At 33.0% G+C, this 17,088-nt stretch overlaps 1 protein-coding gene across 2 annotated transcripts in view; it reads left to right on the forward strand.

Annotated features, from left to right (window-relative positions):
* Positions 1-17,088, forward strand: part of LOC102809660 (disks large homolog 5-like) — a 76,977-nt gene that overhangs the window by 22,123 nt on the left and 37,766 nt on the right. The window contains exons 1-2 of one of the 2 annotated variants that reach the window (XM_085493894.1): positions 11,909-12,026; positions 12,462-12,524. In XM_085493894.1, the coding sequence (XP_085350020.1) occupies positions 11,993-12,026; positions 12,462-12,524 (97 nt within the window). In that variant the 5' untranslated portion in view covers positions 11,909-11,992. Of the gene's footprint in view, positions 1-11,908; positions 12,027-12,461; positions 12,525-17,088 lie in introns of those variants that run through there. The other variant, XM_085493893.1, reaches the window with a different exon arrangement.

A 17,088-nucleotide genomic window follows, 5' to 3' on the forward strand; every position in this document is an offset into this window, starting at 1 on the left:
TGAGATTAGATCAAGATTAAGTAATAGTGACCCTCCCAGTCTAAGATTTGATCAAGATTAAGTAATAGTGACCCTCCCAGTCTGAGATTAGACTGAGATTAAGTAATAGTGACCCTCCTAGTCTGAGATTATAATTAGATTAAGTAATAGTGGCTCTTCCAGTCTGAGATTAGATCAAGATTAAGTAATTGTAAACTCCCAGTCTGAGATTATAACGAGATTAAGTAATAGTGACCCTCCCAGTCTGAGATTAGACTTAGATTAAGTAATAGTGACCCTCCCAGTCTGAGATTAGATCAAGATTAAGTAATAGTGACCCTCCCAGTCTGAGATTAGATCAAGATTAAGTAACTTGGTCTTTATACAGAAAATTACTGTGTTGATGACAATCAAAGTAGCTTGGATTAGGATTGATTTTTTGATCTGAAATATTTACTTCAATTAAAAAATATCTGCTTATTGCTCCACTCTTTCTGTATTTGAATTGTCTGTTTTCAACTTACAAAACATGTTATCCAAACCCTATACCATGCTCAGGTAACCTTGAGTAAAAAGTAAAGTTGTTTGGATTCTATTGATTGCCAGCACCCCTGTAATACATTTACACATAAACACATTTATTGTTTGCTTTTGGCTACAGCAATGCAAATAACTGTTTCCTAACTCTGTCTGTTCTTTGGATGTAGTCTCACTCCAAACTGTTGGCTTTATGCACATAATTTTTAGAGGTCAAAGGTACTTTTGGGAGGCAGGTAAATTTTTACATATAACTGATTGATTTGCTAACAATTGTACACACTATTTCCACAAAGTAATATGATGTGGTAAGCAGTAACGAAAACTATTTACTTTTGTACAACTAGTTTTCTGTTCTCGATGCTTCTGAATAGTCTCAAAAAGTGTTGCTGGCTGCTTTTTGGGTGAGGCTTGGGATATCAAAACCAAATACATTATTTTTTATAATTTTATGACTATTGTTACTGAGCCCTGTTATCAACCTCTCTCATTACCTCTTTCGTCATTTGAAATTTACTGCTGTTGGAATCTATCTCTATCTGTACCTATCACAGTTCTTCCCTTTCCTCATAATTACTTAATAATCACTGTTTTCTTACCTTTTATACATGTATATATGTGACCCACATCATTATGAACAGACATTTCTCAACCAACCTCTATAATTACTTCTTCCTGTTTTTGAGTAGTTGAGTCTTTGAATAACTTGTTTTCATCCTAATTTATGCCTAATAGACTACATATACACAGAACAGATTTTTTGGCAAGATAAAATATCTAACTCATTAAATTCAGTTTGTAGTTTATGTTTGCTGTTTAGTTTTGCTGACAGACATGCAAGTCAGAACTGCAATAAACAACTCCACTTTCCAGTATAGTATTAGATTTCAAAGGTACCAAATCAACTTGCAATGAAAGTATTATTTTTTGGCTCTGTTTCAGCTGTAAGCAATTTAAGCAAAAAGTAAACAGTCTGTCTATGATGGTAATATTAAATCAGAGAGAACCATGAGGTGTCTGGTTACCAGGGTAACAGAAGGTGTGTTTTTGTTTGGTGATTCATCAAATTTGTTTTTAATGGTTCATTTAAAGTTAGCTAACAGTGGTGTTTCTTTGTCTTGTGGTTTGTGTGTTGTATGTTGTGCCTCTCCAACATAAATGAATAGTGCTGTCTGTGTGTATGTGTGTTGTATGTTGTGCCTCTCCAACATAAATGAATAGTGCTGTCTGTGTGTATGTGTGTTGTATGTTGTGCCTCTCCAACATAAATGAATAGTGCTGTCTGTGTGTATGTGTGTTGTATGTTGTGCCTCTCCAACATAAATGAATAGTGCTGTCTGTGTGTATGTGTGTTGTATGTTGTGCCTCTCCAACATAAATGAATAGTGCTGTCTGTGTGTATGTGTGTTGTATGTTGTGCCTCTCCAACATAAATGAATAGTGCTGTCTGTGTGTATGTTTTACTAATTAATTTTTGCAATGTGTTTGGTGGCTATTATCCAAACAGTAGTGCTACATTACAATAGTTCAGATGGCCAACCAATTTGTAGTATGTACTAAATAGTGATAGGTTAGGTGGCCAATCAAGTTGTAGTACTAAATAGTGTTAGGTTAGGTGGCCAATCAAATTGTAGTAGTAAATAGTGATGGGTTAGGTGGCCAATCAAGTTGTAGTACTAAATAGTGTTAGGTTAGGTGGCCAATCAAATTGTAGTAGTAAATAGTGATGGGTTAGGTGGCCAATCAAACTGTAGTACTAAATAGTGATGGGTTAGGTGGCCAATCAAATTGTAGTACTAAATAGTAATAGGTTAGGTGGCCAATCAAATTGTAGTACTGAATAGTGATGGGTTAGGCGGCCAATCAAATTGTAGTACTAAATAGTGATGGGTTAGGTGGCCAATCAAATTGTAGTACTAAATAGTATTAGGTTAGGTGGCCAATCAAACTGTAGTACTAAATAGTATTAGGTTAGGTGGCCAATCAAATTGTAGTACTAAATAGTGATGGGTTAGGTGGCCAATCGAATTGTAGTACTAAATAGTGATGGGTTAGGTGGCCAATTAAATTGTAGTACTAAATAGTGATGGGTTAGGTGGCCAATCAAATTGTAGTACTAAATAGTGATGGGTTAGGTGGCCAATCAAATTGTAGTACTAAATAGTGATGGGTTAGGTGGCCAATCAAATTGTAGTACTAAATAGTGATGGGTTAGGTGGCCAATTAAATTGTAGTACTAAATAGTGATGGGTTAGGTGGCCAATCAAATTGTAGTACTAAATAGTGATGGCTTAGGTGGCCAATAAAATTGTTGTACTGTACTAAATATTCTCTTTAAATTTGTCAAATGTGTTCAACTTTGTGGCAGTTTGTGTTATTTTTATTAAATCTCTAATTAGGTATTCTGTTCTTTGAATGTATAATTTTTTTAAATTTAAGACCATAAATAAATACATGAGGCACTACAACCAACAATAGCTTTGAAGATTGGTGTTTATTGCCGACATTTCCCAAATATCAGAGTGGCTTCCTCAGGGCTGGAAAAGATATCTTTGAAGCCTTTGTTTTGTATTTTATATTTCTAACCACAACTTCAGAATCTGTCATTGGATTCAACAGTCTTCTATGTTTGATCTTATTTAGGAACAGCCTCAATCAACTCAAATACTTTTAAGTTTAAAAGAAATTGTACATGTAATTTTGTCACAAGAATAATATGATTGAATAATAAAATACAAATGTACATTCTAAAACTTCCAATAGTTGAAATAATCTAATTCATTTTTCAGTTTAATATAATTCAAACATGTTTTATTGTATACTGCTTAACTGTGAATTTTCATTGTAACATGAGTGAATAAGAAGGTGAAAGTTCGAAAGGTTCATCACATGTTTGTATCATTCTTCAATTGTACAGTCAGATTTGTATTTCTGGATTAAATAAAGTGAACCTCAGCTGACCTCCCTGTCTGGCAGGGATTACTGAAACCTGTGTCACCTGGTGGAAAATTGTTACATATTTTAACTCTGTTGTGGATTGTGTCTGATTTTCAAAGAAATGTTAACTTTCGTTTTCATTTACAAAAAAATACAAAAAAAACACTTTCTGTCCGATTTTCTAAACAGATTACAGAACCGGAAAATGTTTGATTTGCATTTGAATGTTGCGGCATTTCTTTTCCGTCTCCCAAACATCTCCTTTTCAAATTTGGTGAAATTGGATATGTGAGCATTCCAATATGGCTGCTATCGAACGAATACAGGTGTTTTTTAGTCATAGAGGTAAATGTTTTCATTCTTAATTTTTTGAGTTGAAATTCTTCAGTTATTTAATTTTGCAGATCAATAATTTTTGTATTCATCTTACACTTTCAAATACTATTGATTTCAGTTGGTTTGTGTGAAGTTTATGTTTGTTTCGTTAAACATGTCTGCCATGTTGAATACTGTCTTTTCGGACTGACATGATTCAGTTTATATCACAGTGTTTTGCAAGTAATTATTTTTTTTTTTTTGAAAACCAGTGTTGCATGAAGAGTTTTTACTGATTAAAATAATTCTGCACATTAATTTATTGTGAATACCATGGCTGTAAAACAAGGTCTCTCTCCCCTGTGTAACCCGAGAGACAAATAACATGGGTTTTCTCAACAGCTGTTGTCCGCACGTTTTCTGCTTCATTGGAATTCTCTGTGTGAATGTTTTTGTACTCGCAATGTTCTGCGAAATTGCGTATGTTCAAAGTGTCTGGCAATCTGCTGATGTTACGTGTACAGCATAAAAACGTCATCTAGCTAAGAGATGCTCATTCATTAAAATCAAATTTGTTTTCCTAAATAAACTTCACTTCAGTGGCGTTCTGTACCTTCACCGTATTAGAATAGACTGACTTCAAATCAAACAATGATTAAAAAAAAATGTAACATTTAAGTACATGTTTTATTCTTAACTGGAATTAATCTTTGTGGTAAGATATATTCTGCTCCTACATGAAATGAAATTAGTGTTTGAATTATTTGAATATACTTTAATAATACATATTATATTCAGACGTATATCGTGTGAGCAATCTTTGTAGTTTGGTAACAGTTAATAAGGTGTTTCAACTTTGATTTTATAATTTGCTAATAATAATAATTGTTTTTTTTGCCACTTGAAAATTGTAAAATTAACATTAGTGGAAGAAAAAAAATAGCAATATTTTCCCAATTGTTGTACCAGATTAAAATGTGTGTATGCCGGTATATGCAAATGATATGTATGTACATTTATTACTGTACACTGTTAAATTTTTGATGTTAGGATTATTTACAAATTTAATTGCGTTTGTTTGAACAAAATGTTTGTAATAGTCACTTTGACTTCAGGTCTTTAAGAAATTGTCACTGCTACTCTTGAAATGGTTTGTTTCTCATGAAATGAAAGTAAGTTCAGAGTATTTTTAGTCAACCTTGTTTGTGTTTTATCTGAAATATACATCAACATTCCTTTACAAACAGTAGAGACAATATGTTTCATGATATGTAATTAACTTTTCTGCGGGTGGATGTAAAGGGGTTGTGAAAACCCACATTGTATCATGGACGTAGTAATAAAAGTTACTGGTTCTTTTTAGTATTCTCATTTATTAGTATTGATTCATTTATAATCATTACATTCAATACACAAACTTGAAAAAGGTTATACTTGTTTTTCACACCAAATTATTATATCACTTTTGATGTTTTTTATTACCGGCACGTTGAAAACCACCTGTCACAGGCGTATGGGCAGACAATTGAACTGTATTTTTATTTGAACACAATTGTTCATATTGAATTGAAATATTAAATTTCATATTAAATTTAAACAAAATTGTCAAACAGTGAGACGTATGATAAAAGAATGTTTGTGTTTGATTGGTTCAGTGCATGAGTTACTCTGTATGCTGCTTTAATTTCACAAATGAGTTTTGTGGATCACATGAAAATCCTAAAATTGTGTAGAAATAAAGTTGTCAATGACATTCATTATAGGATTCTGTGTAACAAGCAAACGTATCACACAAATGTTTTGGTGTAAACAAGCTACAATTTTTGACTACACTCAGTTGAAAATTGAGATAAGATGTAATTTTGTAGCATGTGATCATAAGGAGATTTTCAGTGAATATATCATTATACATAGTTGTATTTTTCCATGTATAGATAAACTAATTAAGGTGTAATTGTAAGTAATTATAGTGGAATACCTTGTAAGCCACTACATGTATAGTTTGTGCCGACTTCGGAGGGCAGTTGCTGATTGTATTTGAGGAGCAGTGTGTTTCTAAAAATACTTCTATTTAAAAAGGATGTGTATATTCAACAACAGTGCCTTACGTAAACCAGTCAAAAACTACTTCATTAAAACGACGCTGTCTGTATTTGGATTTTAAACTTGTACATTGTATTTTGTCTTGGCTATTTGGGGGCTGTGACCAGCAATTGGTTGTAATTGCTTAATTTTGAGTCGTGTTCCAGTGACCAATGTTTATGACAAACACATTAAAGTAACTTGTTGCTATTTTGGGATATTTAAATGCACCTCATATACTGGCGTTTGACCAAAATAGTTTTGTTGTATTTATACTTGGATTATTTATTACTGCCCCCACTTGTAGGTCAGTCAGCTGACTCATAGTCAGCGCTTTTTCCCCTTGGTAGCTTTTGTTTAAAGACAAATATAACCCAAAAGAGTTTCCAAAAATGTTGAAATGATGGAGTTTGTTGAAGATGGAGATGGCACAGTTATTTAGGATTCTAACCTTGTGTCATTCGCAATCAATGACTATAATTGTGACTATAATTTCCAGTGCCTTCAAAATTTCTCGTCTTGTTCCAAAAGTCACTAATTATTTTCAAAATAATGTAAATGCAATTTTTGTGTCTGGGTTTGCAGAGCTCATACCGTTAATTACCATAAATAATCAACAAAAAATGATTGTAAGTCTGAAGTTACTGATTAGGGTCTGCTATCTTGATAAATAAAGTTTTAGGCTGGCTTCTTCTATTTTCTGGCAATAACTCTGTACTACATAGACTACGAAGTTATTGTTGGCTGCAATTCTCCAAAAAAAGGCTGTGAAAAAAAACCTGTTGGCTAACAATAACCATACGAACGCTGTTAGGATAATTGATGGCATGAGACCTGCACAACATCATAAATGCAACATGCAGTGAGTGCGCCCTCATGTGATAAGGTTTAGAAACTGGTTTACTGAGGCAATAAGGCTGGCACCTATCACCCTACTCTAGGTGAATTGAATCACCTACTCCGAGTCAATTTTTTAGAAAATAGTTGAATGCTTGGAATTCTTCACAAAAAATGATGTGTGAAACAGAATTTATTCTCATAATTATAATACAACTGACACTGAACCTGTTCGTAAAAGGCTGGAGGTGTTTGAATGTGTTATGGACACATTTGAATGTCTTCAATGTTGGAAATTGTGCATCAAATTTGAATACATGATGGAAAGAGAATCCCATCACTGAAAACAAATGTTATCATTATTATCTTGAGAATACGGTGGCAGTATGGATACGCACCAACCTCCATTACGCGTCAGTCAATTTAATCACTGCACTGCCTTCGTGCATACTTTGCTGTATTCTCGTAATAACCTCAGAATCTGGCAAAATTCCAAATTTCATGAGATCAATGAACAGATCTTGTAGATTTCTGCCAACCATCAACATTTCTTTGTTTTCTTAGATCTGTTTCATGGCAGTAGAGGTTGCTGTGGTTGCTCAGTAACATACTTCAAAAACAGACAGGGCACATTATTCAAAATATTGCCTTTTTCTGTAGTTGACTTCAAGTCAGTTTTGTTGCTGACAATAATCCGTATGGTCGATTGATTCCATCACATTTCATGTCAGTATAATGCAGAGGCTCGACTACCGGTAATCCTCATTCCTGTCTGCATTGCCAACTGGCTCCTTGCACTCTTGTCATGTCGCTTATGTCAGAAAGAGTTTCTATTCTGTCTTGTATCATTTGATTCTTGAATAATAATGAAATGAAACAATATCCATTGTTGCATAATCTCATACTGGGTACAAATTGTCAGATTGTGGTTTTATACAAGACGTGATATCGTATGAAGTGAATATTTCTCTCTCAGCACATCCTTCCATTAGAGGTGTGTTACTAATATGCATGACATGAAAGCACATGTCTTGGCTGCACTTAGTAGCTGTTATTACTCACCGCATCTGTGTTGTTCATTGGAACCTTGCCAATGTAGATATTATAAAGCCTCACCTTAACTGTGGGTACAGTCTTCATTCTTTGTGCCTGAGAACATTGCTACACAATTTAAATACATGGTTTGCAGAAAATTACTCTAAGGATTGGGCATTATTACTCTAAGGATTGGGCATTCAACTTTTAGAAGCAGGGGGTTTGTGGTAAAGGTCGTCTGGGTATTTTCGGATCGCTATAAGCAGGCTTGTCTCCATATTACAATAAACCTGTCTATTCAGTTGTAATTGTTTCTTGACCTACTTTGACCTATTTACCGTATATTTCACACGGTTCATTTTCAGCTCTGCTGTCAACTTTTGTGAGCAAAGCTAGTCATATGAGCTAATCCCTGATTGTCTGTTTTCGTCCAGTGTTTTGGAAACCACAAGTCTCATTGGATTTGTTATTTTCAAGTTGGTATCTACCTTTCTATAATTTATGATATTAGGATATTTTTGAATTTTAATTGAAAACCTCAAGTCTGATTTCTGTGATGTTGAATATATAAACACCTCAGGTGGACCTCATTCAGATTTGTTCGTTTGATAATGATATTTTCAATTTTCTAATTTTGTTATAAAGGCTATTCTGACTTGTTATTGAGAGCTGCTTGCCCAATTATTCAAATTTAATTTATATGTAGGCACCTTGGGTAGATCTTTGTCAGATTTGTTGATTTTAAGATAATAACTTTGTAAATATGACTATTTAAGTTTCGTATTGAAAACAACTTGCCAGATATCTTGACTGATTGATTTTATATTTCTTTCTCATTATGCATCTCAAACAGCCAAGGTGTCAGCCGACAGGTTGTTTGTTTCTATCTTTGGGTATTGAATGTTTGAATTGAAGTTGAATCGGCAGGTATAGTTGACAGTGGAGATTATGCTGTTAAAACTTGACTGATTTGGAATCTATCTGTTGTCACTTTTATAACAGATGCATATCTAATGAGTGAAAAATGATAAAACCAGTCAATGTCTGCTAAATTAAAGTGGGAGGTCTAGAATTTACATTTATGTGGTTGATTTCATCGTTAGTGTTTGTTCTAGTTCTGAACAAGGCTTAATATGTGAATAGTAACCCCTCAGTAGAACTTGTGTGGTTTCCATTGTCAGTGATTACAGTGCCCTCTATGTCAGTACAGGAACACCTGTTACCCAGGGAATGTTTCAATGTAGAATCAGCTGTGCTATCTGTCTGGACCAGGTTTTAACATTGTTGGTTTTTCTATAAAAATTGCATTCATCTTATTCTAGATAGCCATTCATCATGAAATGTAAGCTCCACCATGCCTCTCACTGTCTACCATTGTGATATTTCTGATTGGTTGTTGAGTTTTTTTTTGCATTTTGGGGTTGAGCAATAAAAACTATTGAAAGGGGTAGGGAATGGTTTATTTTGAAGACAAAAAATCTTCTAGGAAAAAAAAAATCTTCTAGGAAAATTTACAAAAAATCTTGAGGAATTTAAAACTACAAATTACTGAGAGACAAGTGTTGTGTGCACACAGCCAGGTGAATATCTGACTAATAGACCCCTTGGCAGATGTTAATGCATCAAAAGTATATAGCCAGGATATCTTTACTTAATTTAGTTTAGTAATCATGGTGTCATAGAACCATATTATCCACTCATGAAATCACTCGTACCAACCAGCTCTATGAACAAGTGATATCAGGTGATAACCTCATATAGTGTACACTACTTCCTGTTGTGATGTTATTGGGGCTTTCAATGCAGCTGTGTCTTTTTCATTATATGCAAAGTAAAGTACTGTAAAGGGGGTAATTATTCACTGGGTTTTAATTTAGCTTATTTCGCTGACTGGAAAAATGCGCTAAATTAAAACACAGTGAATATGTAAAATTTAGCATAGAACACATTATCTAAATGACGAAACCGTGAATTTAAAACCCACTGAATATGCCTGAAATGGTAAATCAGTGAAATTTAAACCCAGTGAAAATTAGTCATTTTACAGTATCTCATTGCAGGGAACCCTTGAAGTGGTAACAATTATTCAATTTAATGGATTGTGTGGAATGAGGCTTTGGTGACTAATTTTTTCTGAGAATAAAAAAATATATATGGACTGATGGCTATAACTCACTCCTTGATGCAGATTAGTGTTAAAATATGTATAGTGGTTGGCAGAAGTAATTTGTTTTTTTTGACAGTTAGAGGGAGGGTTTCCAGACAGCTTCACCTTTATACTACAATCTGTGAATCAGGGAGAATTGTTTGGCACCAAAGTCATACAATGTTGTCTTGAGAGGAAGGTTGAGTAGACGTGTAGTACTGATACATGAGATTCATAATTATCTATAATGCTTGGTCTGTAATTTGAGTGCCAACATTAAGGAAATGCCCAATACATTGTCTGATATCATGAATTTATTGATATGGTTTGTATTGTTTTCTTTATTAACACTATGCTACTCAATTTAGATAGTGGACAACTAATAAGTTATCATTGCCTGTTATAATAGTTTACTGCATAATTGTTCTTGACTTCCACCTTGTTAGTTGTGATTAGTAACAACATGTGAACTAGTCAATGTATACATATGTGTGTTTGTGCATACATATTAGCCATGGTTTTTAGCAAGACAGTCTGAAAATTCATCAGTCGCAATTCTGAGTGACGGATGTTAAACACATATTGTTAGTCTTCATTTGTCGGTTGTCATGTATACAGGTCTCTTTCTGGGATACTGATAAACTATCAGCGATAATAATCACTAAACTTACGGGTGCTGTCTGGCTGTTTCTGATACGCGGGGTTCAACTGTCATTATTTATGTTTTGAAGTGTTCTACAGTATTTATGAGCTACACTTTGATTCCTGACTGTAATAATAAAATAAAATAACAGCCAACACATTGTTGATTATTTTTGTAGCTTCATTCTGTTTAAAGAACATTATCATGTGTTCTGTGAACTCTGAGGGCGCTATTAATGTTTATTGTTATTTTCAACAAACTGCCACAGGAGGGCGATGTTAACAATTTTCATGATTTTCAGATTAACCATAGACCTTTTCTAAGGTCTATGGATTAACAAAAAGGGTAATGGCATCTGTGTTGTTTTATTTAAATTGTTTGTTGTGGGGAACATCTCAATTGTTGTGCCATGCATAGTGTATTTGTCAGGAAATAAAATTCCATATTAGATTACAAGTTCTGCGTGTTCTCTCATTGTACATAGAATCCCCCCTATATTTCATGCATATTTATGGTGTTTAAAATACACAGTTCATTACTGAAGCGATGATTTATAAAATTAATTAATTTATTACCTAGTACATTTTCATGATTTAATATTTCATATTAACAATCATTGAAATGTGACAGTTAGCGATCAAGGTTTGTGCAGTATTTACCTAGTTACTTGCCTGGTTTTTTACCTGGTTATTTACCTGGTTATTTACCTGGTTATTTACTTGGTTTTTTACCTGGTTATTTACTTGGTTTTTTACCTGGTTATTTACCTGGTTATTTACTTGGTTTTTTACCTGGTTATTTACTTGGTTTTTTACCTGGTTATTTACTTGGTTTTTTACCTGGTTATTTACTTGGTTATTTACCTGGTTACAGGGGTCAAACAAGTGTGCAATATAAACGTGAATTGAACATTCCGAGGGCTTAGATGTATGGCTGTTAATTAAAAATCTTGGAAATTATATTGAAAATGTTAATTTCTTACGCATCAAAGACATTTCAGAAATAAGGATGTTGAAATGAAAGATAAAACTGTAGTATTTAATTAAAATTTATTTGTCAGATGCAATTTGTTACTTAAGTGACAGGTAGACATGTTGCTGGATAAAATCCTAGTGTTAAAAAGATAAAACTTAAGTCAGGTTTCCTGTCTTTAGAGTTTTACTTCCTGTCAGAATTTTATTCAGTTTTGTTTTTCAGATCTGCAAATGCTGAAGTGATCACTACCTGCCCTGTTAGTTTAATTCTCATTTTTAGAAACTGACAGGAATACCTTCCTGTACATACCAGTATATGTTGATCTCTAAGCTTTTAAATTGATATTTATGCCGTGTTGCATTCTGGTTATTGATTATTTATGCCGTGTTGCATTCTGGTTATTGATTATTTCTGTTGTGGACTAAGGTTGTTTTGTTGTCTTTTGAAGACACCCTGTCATAGTATTGTATGGTCTGAATTCCCAATTAGCTGTTAGGATTCCAAAAATGGCATTTCAGCTTTTGTTTGGTACCATCTCAGGTATGTCATTGGTGTTCCAGGACAGCCATCTGCACACTCAGTAAGATGATGTCATATTGTATACGAGTATTACTAATATAACCATATTTTGTTTGTGACTTACTAGTTTACTGTGGTCAATTGCTTGGTAAAATTGGATTGTCCATGTCATGTTTCCCGTTGTAACACCACCATCATCATTTCTGTAACTTTAACTAAGCAGTAACCATATATATATATATAACATTTCTGGATTTAAAATTATTTAATCTCAATCATGACTTTTCGTCTTTTGTAGAATCAGTAGTAATATGAATATTTAATATGAATATTTAATATGAATATTTCATATCAGTTTTTACCATTCAAAACTGCTTCTCCGCTCAATTGCTTTAAACAGTGATAGATGCGCAATTCAACAACATTAATTTACATAAATTCTCTCTAAATTTTCAGGTTCATCACAGTCAACAGCATCCCCCTATACGTCTGAATCTGAAGCAGAAAGTGAACACAAAAGTAAGTTATGTTCTTTGACCTGCATGACACAGTTGATGTCATCATGTCCTATTTGTCAACAATTTTCTGGGCCATGAACTTCTGTTTTTATGGATTTTTTTATTATTATTATTTATAATAAGTTTTGTTTGATTCTTGAGTTGTTTTCTGTATAGCCCTATCTTTCAAATTCATAGGACGATTATTTTACTTATGTTATTACTGCATCTGAGCGAGCTTGGAACATTACATACTTTCTAAGTTATTTGTGTTCAGTGAACACCTGAAGCAGAATTAGAACAGCAATGCATGATGGGATTTATTGTTGTCAAGACAATAAATAACTTAGTCGATAAACAATGCAATGCTTCAGGTTTTGAATTTTATGTATTTTCTATAATTTATTTGTTAATTTTGGACCAAGTGGACACAAAGAAAGCAGTGTAGAAATGCCAATTTCAATCATTTTTCATGACATTGTATCTCAAAAAATCGTCTCATGACCCTAAATTTTTGTTTTCATTTGACAAACATGACCTATTTTGAATTCGGCACAAAGCTCTTTTATGTGTTGTGATATTGTGGTGAAAGTAACAGTACCATACTTTATTTTATTTGTTGATTGTGATAATAGGAGTGAGAATGCCAATGTTTTGAGTAGACTGTGAGTGAGTGAGCGTTTTTTGGTTAAACACTGCTGGTGAGGGGTGATAAGAGAAGTGTAGATGTCATTATGTTTGCAAATAGAAATAGACAACACTGGAACTACACAATTTAGAGCAGTGATTTTGTACTGTCATAATGATAATAAAACGTATGGGGGAATTTTAGTGTGTGTTTGATATTGCAAAAATTCAGAATTGAATGTAGTGTATTTACTTCACTTGTTTCTAGTACAAGACCTCTCTTCCCAATAAGCAAAATATTTTTAAAATATGAAAATTGATTATTGCTTTTCATGGCCTCTGACCCAAACACTAATAACGTACATAAACATACATATATTAAAACGTAATGACTGACAAACATGACATAGGTCACACAATTAGGATGGCTTTCCTGAACTGAAAAGCTTTATAAAAATTGGCAATTTGTATTAGTATTTAAATGCAGCAATCTAATGATTTTATGCTGGCACACACTTCAGGACAGTCAGGGGGCTTTCACGTAAGCCTCGGTACCCTTCAGGACAGACGGGGGGCTTTCACGTAAGCCTCGGTACCCTTCAGTACAGACGGGGGGCTTTCACGTAAGCCCTGGTACATTTCAGGACAGACGAGGGGTTTTCACCCAAGGTGGGGTACACTTCGAGTGTTGGCATAGTGTCACCGCTGCAGTTCTAGGGATGTGGATTTGTGTCAATGTTTGATTACAAAGATCTAAAGGATCAGTCAGGGGCTTTTACCGAGTTTGGTCGTCATTGTCAATGTCAGCATATCATCGTCGCTGGAGTTCTAAGGTATTTTGACAGATTTTGGTAAGTACCGACACATCTTGCTATAGAGGTCTTGTAAAATATACTACAAGGAAGAATACTGTTTCAAGGTTTGTCAAAGTTTTGTATTCTTGTTAAATGTATGCTATTTCATATTTGGTGGCATTTGCAGATATCATTGAAAAAAAGATGAAAAAATATCATTTTTTTGTTTCAAAAGTGTAGCATAATAGTTTCTGCTTTTTTTTACCCAGTATAAAATATTAAAATTGAAATTAAAAACAAATTTAAATAATTATTTAAAATGAGTTTGTTATTGCCCTGAAGAAACAAAATGGCTGCATTTTGTATCTGTATAGAAAGACTATAAATTTCTAGTTGACCTTTGCCCTCTCACTGATGGGAATCCCACATGGTATCATTTGATAAGCATCTTCTATCATCCGCTTGGAGATTATTCTTTGGAAATAAGAGCAATTTGCATCCAATGTGTAATTAACCTGATAATGTTGTTAATTTTGTTTCTCCATCTTCCATAGCATTTGTACACCCACTCCAAGAATGGAATAGCTGACTTCTGACCTTTTGATTAAAAAAAGAAAATGTAATCTTTTGACAGGTGTGTGGTTGGATTGAATCTCAAAATAACCTGTAAAAAGCATCAACAACATTGGTAGCTTTTTGGTAGCTGGCTAATGTGACAAAATTTTATGTGGTGAAATTATACACAAATTTTTTTGTATTTTAAAATAACGAACAGAAAAAGTAAAATTGAGACATTCAATTTCTTGTCCAAAACTTGGACTGATTTAAATACCTGAATTGTTGTTGTGGCTTGAGTGAACTTTGATGGGGACCAGAAGGATATTTTCTGAAATTATAATTAAAATAAATAGCAGTTTCTTATGGAAACAAAGACTTTTTAATTTTCCATAGTATTAGGCATTCTCTGGTGGCCATCTAAAATTTCAAATTGGTAAAAATACACATATTTGTTGTTTAATTCAAAAACTAGTTTATGCAGTCTTAGTTTTTTAACTTCTGTGTCAAAGGTATTCCTACCCTAATATTTCATGTTTGAAACGTGTGAATATTGAATTGCCCATTATTGGTCAACTTGTAACGTCATTACTACTGCAGTAACTGTCTAGTGTATTTGTTAGGATTATTAACATTAGTTTGTGAACTTTGATGTTAAATATTCATGTGATATTAACTATTTTTCTAGATAACAATAATTTCATTTATTTTTGAATGCGAGTATGAAGTCGTTGTCGTAGTTTCAATCAATCATGCTTCATTTGACTCAATATTGAAATGAATTAATCACTCGTCTGTTTATTCATGAGTGAATTCTTCAAAATTGTACTCATTTGTCACCAATTAATTAGTTTCCTAGGTGATGAAAGCTACTTTATATTTGAACAATTGTGCTTGGCACAGGTGTCTACATTGTTAGTGAAATGGTACCCATGGATCAATGATAAGTAATTATGTCTTATAATTACACTTTCATTTTTTCGTAGAAGGTCATAGTCAACTTGTTGATTTTTGTTATAATTATGTGTTTTTTTTTATATGGTTATGAAATGAAGTGAAATGATAGAAATCAAAAAAGAGAAATAGACATTGTCGCTTATCAGCATTCTTACTCATTCTTACTGGTGGATGTTTGAAGTCACATTGGAACTGATAGCTGCCATGTTAAGGTGATGATATTGCCTTGTTACAGTGGTTTCTGAATGTTAAGGTGATATTATTGCCTTATTACAGTGAATTCTGAAACTAACTGTCCCCAAACAATACCTAAATTGAAAGAAGCGTATGAAATTCATGTACAGAAGCAATGTACTGCTCTAGTTTTGCAATTTTTGTAGCAGTGAAAATTTCCCTCTTGTCCTGGGACACTTTTAGAGAATGAATGCAATAAAATGAAAGAGCAGAAATTTCTAGCATTAATGATTAAACTGTTTGTTACACACCTATTTGGAACTTGACGTTGAGCAACAACAAAACATTATGATACAGGGTTCAACCCTCTACTGTATATTTAAATTTCTGTATCATAAATATACAAATCATCTCACTTTGTTTCATTTAAAAAAAAGTTTTCTATTCCATTGAAATTTCTACTATTTTGAAATTGTTTTATTTTTATTGTTTCCTGATGTATAAAGATTACAATTTCACAGAACATAAATCAATAGCAATAAACATGGCCTCCAGACATCTGACACACTGGGGTGATTTAAATCATCTGAAATTATTTGCATACTACCATATAAGGCTATGAATTTAAACACCAGTTTTTACTTAATTATCATTTATGGTTATTTTGCCTCAGGGAAACTAATGTTATGATACAATTAACTGCTCGTTTGCATGCATAATTAAATTAATGTGGATTTCATCTCCTACAGTGGGTGTAAATTCTAACATTTCCTTTCTCTCTATTGCCATTGCAACCAACAAAATGAGTTTGAGTTACATCATGTTAGTTGAGCATTGATCTGATAGATCCATAGTTTCAACACACTGTTATTCATGCATATTTCTACAAAATTTAACATGTTATTTTATTTAAAAAAAGGTTAGAGGATAGATTAGGTAAAAACTTACTTGTAATCCCTCATATTTCTATAATGGACATTATAGACATTTTTAACTCAAGTTTGGAGGGAGGCAATTCAGAAATTTGGGTTTCAACGATTTTTGAATTCAAAATGGCTGCCATTTTTAAATTCAAAATAATGATAAAAGAGGATTACAAGGTTTCAGTTTCATCACGAAAACAATCACAAGTTTTTCGACTTTTTATCTGCATTTTGTTCTAGTTAAAATATTTAGAATTTGGTGCATAATTTCTCTTTTCTCAGTGGTCATAATTACCATTATCTATTTTCCCAAAAATTACCTGCAAAATATTTTTTTTGGTCTAAATTTAAATCCAGAATACAGTATTTGCTTTATTATTAGTGTTATTTACAAAAATGACAGAGTGTCTACGGTCAAAATAAGTCAAATTTCTAATAGAACAAATATGGATTTGCAATATGCATTTGATTTTGCCAAGTTTATTTTCAAATCTGCAGAAAAACATGTGAAGGTAATTTATCTTGATAAATGTCAAGTAAGAGTTTTACCAAAAAC

The sequence above is a fragment of the Saccoglossus kowalevskii genome, chromosome 19, assembly GCF_978046115.1.
Source record: "Saccoglossus kowalevskii chromosome 19, keSacKowa6.1, whole genome shotgun sequence".
NCBI lineage: Eukaryota > Metazoa > Hemichordata > Enteropneusta > Harrimaniidae > Saccoglossus > Saccoglossus kowalevskii.